The sequence below is a fragment of the Sebastes umbrosus genome, chromosome 16, assembly GCF_015220745.1.
Source record: "Sebastes umbrosus isolate fSebUmb1 chromosome 16, fSebUmb1.pri, whole genome shotgun sequence".
NCBI classification, from domain to species: Eukaryota; Metazoa; Chordata; class Actinopteri; order Perciformes; family Sebastidae; genus Sebastes; species Sebastes umbrosus.
In genome coordinates, this window is record NC_051284.1 from 555851 (window position 1) to 567899 (window position 12049).

The 12049-nt window shown below is 40.7% G+C and overlaps 1 protein-coding gene across 1 annotated transcript in view; it reads right to left on the bottom strand.

Moving 5' to 3' along the window:
- The window catches only part of qrsl1 (glutaminyl-tRNA amidotransferase subunit QRSL1), a 12736-nt gene continuing 687 nt past the window's right edge, over nt 1-12049 (bottom strand). The window contains 15 exon segments of the mRNA XM_037746424.1: nt 1-462; nt 809-1014; nt 2648-2676; nt 2678-2716; nt 2718-2767; nt 2909-2966; nt 2968-3102; nt 4683-4795; nt 7784-7959; nt 8059-8220; nt 9539-9572; nt 9575-9635; nt 9711-9811; nt 9884-9952; nt 9955-10043. Of these exon segments, the coding sequence (XP_037602352.1) occupies nt 245-462; nt 809-1014; nt 2648-2676; nt 2678-2716; nt 2718-2767; nt 2909-2966; nt 2968-3102; nt 4683-4795; nt 7784-7959; nt 8059-8220; nt 9539-9572; nt 9575-9635; nt 9711-9811; nt 9884-9952; nt 9955-10043 (1540 nt within the window). The 3' untranslated portion in view covers nt 1-244.

Sequence of the window (12049 nt, forward strand, 5' to 3'; positions counted from 1 at the left end):
ATAAATCACCATTTTGCATATATTTAATAGCACCACTTTCAGACAACAAATACAGCAGCATGTCGCAGATTAAACACAATGTCCCTGCACTTCAAATATGAGGCATGTTATAAAGCACTGAGTCCATCCCTTGTGTTTCATTCCATCAAGGAAAAGGCATCGTACAAGTCAAGAAAAGTAGTTACTTTAAAGTCCATTATATGTGCCTTTGTCAACAGTCAGTCCCTGGTGTCCACAGTTCTTTTCATACAGCTGAAGTCTGCTCTCTTTTGGACATTCCTGTGTCACACCTGCTCTTGCTGGAGTCTCCATAGTCACTGATGGAGGGAAACCCAACCCTTTGCTCGATCCATCGGGCAACACTGAGCAGCTTCATGTCTTGGAGGGCGGGGGCTATGAGCTGCAAACCAATAGGGAGGCCCCGTCTTGATAAAGCAGTTGGCACAGAAACAGCAGGGAGACCTGGGGTGAGAAAAACAAAAGAGTGAGGGAACTTCAGGGAAAGGCAATGATTAGGATCTAAATGTTAGTTACAGGTTAGTTTGGAGAAAAAATGGTACTCGATGTAAACACACTCCTGTATTACATGTGTTGACCAGGTCATGTTTATTTACCCAGAGATCAACAAAGAAAACAGAGAAGTAAAATACTCATTTCCCTTTTTCATTTCACCATGACATTTGTGGTCCAACGAGCCTTTGTTATAGGAGTTAAAATAAGAAGCACAAACAAAACTGAAGTAGTTTTGGGGTGAAAAGTTCCTGAATCCTCCCACACATCCTATACATGAACAGTTTCCTCTCTGTACCTGCAATGTTGACAGGCTGGGTGAAGACGTCTTCCTGCGCGCTGCGTGTTTGGTTGTCTTCCTGTGTGAAGTCGGAGTAACGGGCTGCATCAGTCAGAGTGGTGGGCGTCAGCAGCACGTCCACGCCCGATCTGAACACGCGTTTGAAATCGTCTGCGATCAACCGGCGGACTTTCTGAGCCTTTAGAAAGTAGTGCTGGTAGTTCCTGGCAAAATGAGGGTGAGGATGCCGACAGTTAACCTTGCCGTTTCAGAAATATTACAGCTCCACCGGACAATTTTATTCTCTCATATATTTCATGAAAGACAACTTGGCAAATAACCAAATGTGTGTTTGCAGAGCACAGGAGCTGCATCCGGAACCGGGATCAGCGTAGCCGGGTGGCAGAGGCAATCACCCAGTAGCTTCTCTCAGATACATTGACATCGAGCAAGTTAGATCTCCAAGACGAGGAGGCGAAATACATACCGTCTTACTCCAAAGAGAAAGTTCTACTATATATTCATCTCCAGGACTCTTACACCTAGAGGTCTGAATCAAGAGGATGAGATCAAACTTTTTCTCTAAAACAATTAACAGTGGTTGTCTATGAGGGCTCTTTCTATATATAGTTATATTTATATATTCTGACATACATATTTGTAATGTTGTATACAACAGGGGTGTCTTTTTCCATATATGGATTTGATATAGATATCTTATTTAGAAGGTACGGATGCACCGAATCCGACTTTTTTAGTCCAGATAGCAATAGTGTATACCTGGGCTTTGGGTATCAGTCGATACTGAGTACTGATCCGATACCAGAGTTTAATTAATTCAGCTGTATGCCTCACTGGTGGAGGTGACTGGATCATTCTTTTATGGTAAGGAAACATCAGGCTAGACTTAAACATCGCTGTCTTAACTTTGTAAAACAAAAGTAGCAAATAAATATATAGATATAAATTTACCGAATGTTATTTATTATCAAAATAATAAGTACAGCAACTTGGCAAAAAATCTTCAAAATTAAGAGGTTCCTGTACTATTACAGTGCCTCATACGCGCTTCTTATAAAAACGTTTTTTGTTTCTGTCTTCTAGTGATTTTATTTTTTGTTTTTAGAAATACAAATTGTCAATCAACCTGTTTTTTAAGTTTAGTTTATCCCTTTTTGACCCTGATAATGAAAAACACCTTGTATTTCTATTTACATTTTTATTTTAAAATGAAAATCAAATAACATAATTTTGTGTATTTTAATATCACTTTTGCGAAAGGAAAATGGAATGACCAATATGATACACTGACCATTAAACATTTCTCTTTCCTTTTTCCTCTACTCAACGTAATTTAATACTTTTTTCAACGTAGGTGATGGATTTTCTGATATATGTGATGATGAATATGACATAATTGTTTATAAATAACATGTTTGATATTTAAAAGTATGATTTTTAAAGTATGCTTTTTGTATTACTGTTTTTACGTAATATTGTGAATTGTTTGGCGGATGTTTTATCACACTGGTGTTTTGGATGAACTACACCTGCCGTCATCGAGCTAGTTTGCCTATCGGGTGTCTTTGTTGTAAAAATATGGATGTGGTTTCCACTTTTTTAAACATTTGACCTGACAAAGATCAAGCAGGATTGAAACATCAATACAAATATCGTGGCACAGTAGTGTGCAGGCGTTACTTTTTCTTCAAATAGAATCAAATAACAAAATGTGCTCATAAAAAGAGTCAAGGGAGAAAAGGTCAAGCGATAAAGTGAACACACTGTCACTTGACACTGGTGTGTAGTTAATGAACTGAAGCAGAAGGGTGCAAGCAGGTCAATCTGTTGTCTTACTGTTTGAGCAGGAAGTATGTTCCAGACAGTTATCCTCCTTCTCACTACATCGTTGAAGCCCTCGTGTCGCGCTCGAGGCAGACATGGCCTCCGTCGAGCTGTCCACCTCGCTACGATGGCCTGACAGAAGAGGGATGGAAATCCAATAGCAATCCTTTTCTGATTTCTACAGTTAAATAATCCAACAGTGTAAAGTAAGGTGTGCATAATGTGTAAAATGCTCCACACTGCAACCTTGAAATATTGCATACTGGTTCATACCGTATTATAGGACGTCAAAACGGGCCATGTTAGATGCCACCTCAGCATGGCACAGAACGCTGGTAACACACAATGGAGTACTGGGTGTGGGGAAGGGATACTTGCTTCACCTGCGCCCCCGCCCTCTCAAACATGTCAGCAAGACGGCTCCATTGTGCTACAGTCTCCTCAGACAGCCCCGGGGCGTGGTACTCCTGACACACATTAGGAGACAGGAAAGACAAGCAGCTTTAGGAAATCACTGGTTATTGGACTTGCATTTATATAGCTCCTTCGAGTCTTCCGACCACTCAAAACTCTTTACACTACATGTCAGCATTCACCCATTCACACACACATTCATACACTGATGGCAGAGGCTGCTAAGTACCAACCTCAATCAGGATCTAATCTAAATACTCATTCACACACCGATTGGCTATGCCTTCGGGAGCAATTTGGGTAGTGTCTTGCTCAAGGACACATTGACATGTGACCCGGAGCAGCGGGGGACCAAACCCCGACCTACGATTGTTGGACGACTGCTCTACCCCTCTGAGCCATGCATCTGTGTTCACAGAGATATTACATTTTTTTTTTTTTTTTTTTAATCAGAACCATTACATATAATATACTCTACAAAGAATTATCTTGATGATATCGCTGCTAAGACACACAAACTTCAAGTACAGGACATGCATGGTTTTTCATCAGGGCTGTCAAAGTTAACGCGATATCACAACTTTATTTTAACGCACTAATTTCTTAACACATTAACACAACTGCCAATTTTTAGGTTGTAGCGGGCATCATATGTAACTACAAAACCTAAGGGATCCATCGGTACCAACCATGACATACTAGCTTTGTTGTGAAGTGAGGTAAATAACGCTCCAAACTTTACGCTAAATTTGGCGAGGAAAAACTGTCATGGCCATTTTCAAAGGCGTCCCTTGACCTCTGACCTCCAGATCAGTGAATGTAAATGGGTTCTATGGGTACCCACGAGTCTCCCCTTTACAGACATGCCCACTTTATGATAATCACATGCAGTTTGGGGCAAGTCATAGTCAAGTCAGCACACTGACACACTGACAGCTGTTGTTGCCTGTTGGGCTGCAGTTTGCCATGTTATGATTTGAGCATATTGTTTTATACTAAATGCAGTACCTGTGAGGGTTTCTGGATCAATATCTGTCATTGTTTTGTGTTGTTAATTGATTTACAATAATAAATATATACATACATTTCCATAAAGCAGAATATTTACCCACCCATGTTGATAAGAGTATTAAATATTTATATACAAATCTCCTTTTAAGGTACATTTTTTACCGATAAAAAAATGTGCGATTAATTTGTGATCAGTTGTGATTAACTATGAACCATCATGCGATTAATCACGATTAAATATTTTAATTGATTGACAGCCCTAGTTTTCATCTAAAAAAAACAGAAGATATGTAACAAAAATCATCATAATATCAACAGTTTCTTCTCCAGTCAGATTGATGACTGTAATGTTGCGTATTTGATGTAGTACAAGTCTGTTACGCATCATAAGTTTTGTTTCTGATAGCTTTAGAACTGCAGTACTCTTCAAGTTTTTCATATTTACAACAAAACTTAAAAATCTTACATTTAAAATGAGATTTGTATAATACTTTGCAAGTGGAAACTACCTTTGAAATGCTTAAGTCTTTGACTATTCCAATTAATTTGAAGGAAAAGGTGGTGCCGGTGATGCTGAGATAATAGAGTGGAGAAGATGATTTTAATACTGAGCTAAACTCACCTTAGGAATGCCTACGCAGATGTTCCTGACATCAAAGTGTTCAGGTAACTCTGTCAGTGATGAGGGAGCAGGAGTTGTTGTTGAATCTTTAATATCAAGGCCTTGGAGGATACCTGTGTGACATAGCAAAACCCAGGTTAGGTCCATTATTTGATCGCAGTATGACAAATGCACAACACTGTTGAGCTGCTATACTGATTCATTAACAATGTCACATTTTGTTCCATTACATGGATAGATTCAAAGGTGCCCTGTGGAGTGTTGTCTCACCAAAACACATTGTTTGTATCCTTGAGGTCTAACAAATGTGTTGAATGCACTTCCTTCCTTGTGAAAAATTCACGAAGCCATTTTTTCTTTTTTAACATTTTAAATTGTACATTGTTTACATTGCAGGATGAGAACTGTGTGCTTGTTACAAACAAGATCTGTAACTATCGTAAAAACGTGGCATGGGGTCCGTGAAAAGTTTTCAGATTCATTCATTTAAATTATCATGATAGAATTTTCTTTTTTAACAATAAGCTTCATAAATCAAAGAATAATATTTTCATTTTTAAATCTACAATAGTTCTTATATTACATCCTAATCTAACAAATATATAACTTTTAGATTAAAAAATATGTTTAATACATGTCTAATATCTTTCTAATACATTTCTCTTGTATTCTTTCACATAACTAAGACTATAGAAGTGCAAAATAATAGGCTACGTCAAATTATTCCAAGGGACATACATGACGGGGGGTCCCCGGTATATTCTCTATCTTGTAAGGGGTCCTTAGCTGAAAAAAGATTGATAACCTCTGCTTTATTTAAAGGGACTGTTGTAAGAATCAGAAATGCTTGTTAACAGTGACACCTGTGGTCGTTAAGTCAACGAAAGTCAGCGTCCTGCTGCTCGCGCTTGCTCTCTCTAAATAGACATGAACGAGCATCGCTCAAAACAGTGAGGCGACACACGTCAGCTAAAAGCACAATATCACTCTATTTTTCAGCTGCTTGGCAGTAATGTTAGCTGACCAGACGAAGGTCTCTCCATGAATCAATGCTGATCCTAGTGTTTGCAAATTTCCCCACTGCGGGACTAATAAAGGAATATCTTATCTTTCCTGCTTCAGCCTCTCGACCGCGGCCGGAGGGAGCCACCGGCAACCGGTCGGAGACGATAACGTTTCTCTCTGCGGAGCCCCGTCACTTCACAAGACACGGGAAACCTCTGTTGGTCTGGAGGAGCTGCAGCAGGTTATTTTCTGCACAAACGCCACTGAACATTCACTAGATATTCTCCGAGCTAAACTAACTCTTCTGCAGTGTGTATTGTGCGTGACATGCATGTGAGGTGGAGCGAGAACAGGCGTGGTGTGTGAGTGAAGGCAGGCAGAGGAGCAGAGTAAGCAGAGACTCCGGTCCTTGGAGACCAAAGCATATGGTCTCCTCCGTGTCCTCCGACCACGGCCAACACTGTTTAACAGACGGGCTTCACTAGATACACTTGGCGGGTTTGGTGCTTCCGTGTAGTTTGTGTTGGTGTGACGGAGTAGCCCGTCACTGACTGTGGGCAGCGCACACACATCACCTCAGGCCGCACACACCAACATTTCTCCGCTGCGCTGCTGCGCTGCTGCGCTGCTGCGCTGCTGCGCCACTGGCCTGCTGCTGCAGCAAGCACACACACACGCCAAACATTTCTCCGCTGCCTTCCTGATTCAACTCCGAAGTTAAAACCATCGCGACATATCCCTCTCCCCTAAACTGTTTTTCATATTGTACGGAGTTTTGGAAATAGAACCCCGCGACATGCACACTTGATTGTTCTGCTGTTTCCTATAAGCATATATTCAAACAACATTATTCTCACTGACCAGTAGCTGAAATGCTGCCTGTCCTCCTGTCATGTCCCATTCATGTGGTTTGACGAGCGAAACAGGGCCGTACCAAATCCCCCCGTTAAAAAGGGCGCCTCTCGGCGCGTTTTTGATGTCATATGATCAGCATAAATATGTTGCATTTGGATTGTTTTTTTGCCTGTTTCCAACAGAAAGTATGGAGTTATTGAGGAACTCAATTTTCAGTGCTATTTGATGTTTCGTGTACATAGCTTATTTTCCAATTTTTTCACTTTTTGTAAATATTAAGCACTGATTGCACTTTGGGAGGCCGGCATAATAAAGGCACTACTACAGCGTTTTTCGACTACGCCAGTGTTTTCATGTTGTACGCGATTTTTTAAAGTAGAACCCCGCGACAGTTGGAGTCTGATGGTATGTGTCCACAGGGAGTCTGAACAGAGTAGCCACACGCGAGCGCGCATATGCGCGCGCGCATTGGAAACCGACCCGGGTGATTTATACGTGTAAAAAGTTACAAACATTCCCTTTAACCAGATAAGTGCAATTCAAAGCCCTCAAAGAGCTGGAAATGTAGAATGACCATATTCAAGAGCAAGAAAGGGTTTTGGCTGGACTGCAGAAGGCCAGCCTGACGTTGACTGAGTGACACCAACATGGCAGCTCCTTAGGAAACTTTCCTCTCTTACATCATGAAAACAGTTCAATAAACATTTTATGTCAGAAATAAGCCATGCAGTTGCTGAATCTGTCTTTATTTTGTAAAGCACTTTGGTCAACTTTTGATTTTTTAAATGTGCTTTAAAAAGAAATTTGGATTGGGTTTATTTTGGATCAAAAACGGTTAGTTTAAAATTTTCTCAGGAGTTTCCAGAGTCATGCCGAGAGTCATGCCGATTGAGTGCACCTAATTTGCATAAAGTAGCCTAGACCTCAACTTTATGCAAATGAGGAGCGGCTGCGGCGCCCCGTCTCTTGAATCACGCCGCCACGCTACCAGAATGCATTGCACGGCTGCTTACATAGACAATGAATGGGAAGCATTAAAAGGACGGAGGCTGTGGATGTACCAGTACTGGATTTAACATTACAGACATGACCACTGACTATTTGTGTAACAATTTAGCCACATATTCATAGACTGACCGTACACAATCCAGACATATGCTCGGTTTTGACCAAGTCTTGTTTATGTAGGACCGGATGACGTTCAACATTCGTCTAATGACAGGTCATCAATAGTGTCCTACCTAAGACGATGGCTGCGTCACTGACGCTGCGGGTCATAATGCCGGGGACGTCCATGGAGTTGACCAGGGGGATGAGACCATGTCTGGACAGCAGACCATAAGTGGGCTTCAGGGCCACAACGCCACACAGTGCTCCGGGGTTACGAGTAGAACCACCTGTGTCTGAACCCAAAGCCCTGCCAAGTAATTACCAAAACAGTACATTTTGATTTGTAATCACCCTTTTCAATCAAATATTTCCTTTGTAACCAGTGCATATGAATGTGTTCCCTCACAGGTAGCTGGTGAGTGAGGCCACAGCTGCAGCACTTCCTCCTGAACTTCCTCCAGTGACGACCCAGTCAGAGTCTAGCGCTGCCCCGGTCTGCTCTCTGTAGGGAGCCGCATAGCCCCAGGGGTTTCTCACCGGACCGAAAGCCCCGTCAGTACTGCCTGCACTGAGAGACAAATAAACAAATAAATACACAAGGCAAAAGTGAGCATGGCTCACATCCCCCCGATCACTGGCTTGACCCCTACTCTAAAGTAGGGCCAAAGGTTTTTGCCCTTTATGAACTAATGGAATTAGTCTACTGAGCACAATGTAGCTTGTTATTAGCTCACCTTCCTGAATGTTCCTCAATTCTAATCCCCAAAAGCACAACTAGACCACACTGTCAAACATTACACCAAATTTGAGTTCATTAGTTAAATAGTTTCTGAGTTCTGCTCTGGAAACGAAACGGACACGCGGAGCGCTGCATACCCGACTACGTTGTCGCGGGGGTATAATAAGACAATGACAACCAGTAATCTAAAAAATGTCTCTAACTGTAGGTTTGCACAGCAGTAACAGCTTCATCAAGCAATTTGTAAAATAGACTGGGATTTGTAACTAGCTGTTAATGAAAGGCAAGCTGTGAGTACACAGCTCTATTTATTTCTTTATTTGACAGGGACAATACATGTAGGGGATGTTACACTTAATTAAGTGCAACCGATGCAATGTACAGTATATAGGACTTCTAGACGTAGCTAATTTGCAGACCTTGTCCCAGGTTAGGCTTTTAAAAAAAGATAAGCTATATAATAGCACATCATACATAAAAATAATATAATACAACATGTGTATATTACAATCAATTTACATATGTTTGTTCTCAATCAATAATCAGCAATCACAGTTTTGGTTTAGTTTCAGCCAGTGTTTCACCTTTTCAAGAAACATTTTCAGGTCAGGTTGTATTTTTATTTCCGTTGGTAGGGTGTTCCAAATATTTATTCCTTTTACTTAAAAGACGACTGACGGAAGGTAGTTTTGCGTTGTGTCACTCTGCAGTTACCATTCATTGATCCCCTAGTGGCTATTCTATTGGTATTCATTTCGGTGACATATGGACAAAGTACAGCTGGGGAGAGATTGTTCACATATTTAAAAATCAATTGGATAAAAGAAAACTTGATAAAACTATCAAAACTGAGCAGATTATACTTTTTTCAGAATTATACAGTGATGCCTTTTCCTTTGTTTTTGATCCATTATTTTCAGTGCTTGTTTATATAGCGATGCAACAGGTTTGACAGTTGACTGTGAAGCCTGGCTCCATACAGTAACACAACAAGACAAGTGTGAAAATATCATGGCATGCATAAACAGCTGAGCTGTATAAACGGGGTCTATATTGTCGTATCATCACCGTTCAGATTTACCTTTACTGTCTTGCATAACTTTTAACATGTTTCTGTGTATTCTGACATTGATAATAATGGCCTTACCCCATAGCAAACTCATCCATGTTGGACTTCCCATAAGAACAGCCCCTTGGTCAAAAAAGCTTCTGACCACTGTAGCATTGTATGTGTGGAGTGTAGTCTGTAGCACAAGTAACGGCAGGTTATCATTGGAAAATAAAAGACACAGCAACTTTCACTGAGGTTCCACACACACCTTTAAGCATCCTGAAGCACAATGTAGTCTTGATATTTTCTGTAGGCAGAAGTTGTCTTTGACTGTAAATGGGATTCCATCCAGTAGACCTTTGGGGGAACCTGAGGGAAAAACAAGATCAGTAACACCTTCGACTGTAACGCAGAATATATAGAAATACACGCTGTCCCCACCTCTCAGCAGTCTGGTTTCTTCGCTTCTTGAGCCTGCTTCAGTGCCAACCTCCTCTGTCACAGTGATTAAGCATTAAGATGTTGTGTTTTCTTGATGTGGTTCAGACACTTCCTACAGAGCTCTGTTGGAGAGATTCTTCCCTCCTGAGCGCCAAGACACCTGAGAAAGAACAATGATGAAATACCAGTGGGGGAATGTCAATCAGTTTATTTCCTCCGCCAAGGCCGAAGGCCTAGGTAGGAGTTATGTTTTCACCGGCGGTTGGTTTGTTGTTTGTCCGTTTGCAGGATACTCCAAAAGTCTGCGATGGATTTGAATGACATTTTTTGGAGGGGTGGGGTGTGGCACATGAAAATCCATTAGATTTTGGTGGCGATCTGGATCATGATCCGGATTCAGGAATATTTTTAAGGATTCCGATCAGAACATTAAGACCTCTGGGTATAACCATGCACAGTGTAACTGATGACTGCGTGATGACGCATGACCTGAGAGAGCGGGGGTGGGGGGATGGGGGGGGACAACTGTAGATTCGGCGTTTTTTCACAACTAAGCTCTGTAAATTACAGATGAGTTCAACCAAAGCACACTTGGTTATTGTTGGAAGAGTAAGAACAACGGTTTAGGGTGAGTTTTATTTTGTTTCTGTCCAGTTTGAATGAAGTGTTTTTACGATGCTACGTACGTACAGCTGATCTCGACGAACTAAAATACATGTGGATGATGGCGCGCAAGCTGCGCGAAGAGGGGGGCGGAGGTCTGCGCTCTCCAAGTGCCAATTCTAGTTTTACTCAATAGACCCCTTTCACAGGCAGACATTTTAGCTTGTCATAGTAGGAAACAGCACAGGTGTTACTCTTACATTAAGGTTGGCCATGTACTATTCAAGTGTAAGCCATGACAGCGAGCCAGCATGCACAACACCAGGACACTGACGCAGCATCCCGGTGCTTTCTTGACTTTTTATCTTAAAAATACCTTCCATGAAAAGGGCATAATACTGTAGTTGAGTACAATTTTGAGGTTTGTGTTACTTTATTTGAGATGACATTTTATCATACTTTTATTACTACTCCACTTAAAGCTGCAGTAGACAGAATGTTTTTGGCATCATTGGTCAAAAATTCCATAATAACCTTTCAGCGTTCCTATTGGCTGTTCATTCAACGAGGCAGCTGTCAACCACTTTGACCAAACGATCAAACTAGGTAGCGCTGATCAAATATGATCAATATTCTGTTACTGTAATGCCTATTTCTCTCCTCAGATTTTTTAGAAACATCTTGTAGTGCACGGTTTAGCCGTAAAATGAGAAAGTGTGCTCTGGCTGGTGGGCGGTGCTTGGTATTTCCTCACTGATCTCAACATGGCTGCCGGGTCACAAACTTCTCATTTACAGCTAAAACCGTGCACTACAAAGTGATTCTGAAACATCTGGGAGAGAAATAGGCATTACAGTATATCTATCTATCTATTTATCAATCTATCTATCAATCAGTCAGTATTCCAATAATATATTAATTATAAATTACACATCTGAATGGGGGTCATTCTGCATAATGATACCTTATTTTTTACACTTAGTACATGTATCTGCTAATTCTTGCATACCTTTACTTACTTAAGGTTAAATAAACGTATTGCTAATTTTACTTAAGTTAATAAAATACCTGTATAGTTCCTCAACACCTATGAAAGACAGTGGTGTCATTGTTTCATTGATGGACGGGACTGCTTCCCTTCACACCAACACATCTCGTTAGTAACTTTATAAAGCCTGATGGTTGAGCAGTCTAGCTCACTTGGTTAGTTCACATCAGCTGCATCATCTTCTACTACATACTGTACATACAACTACGTTCTACTAGTTCTCATCATATGCAGAAAGCACATAAGCAGACAGAAGGTTTTAAAACGGTTGCCTGATCAGATGTTGGAGCTGTTGCTAGTTAGGGAGCAACAGTATTACACATTGTGTATTATTTCCCTTCAGCTAGTTGTGTATTGTATTGTTATTGTATGTTATTGTATTTTTATTGTAGTTATTGTATGTTATTGTATTGTTATTGTATGTTATTGTATTGTTATTGTATTGTTATTGTATGTTATTGTATGTTATTGTATTTTATTGTATTGTTATTGTATGTTATTGTATGTTATTGTAT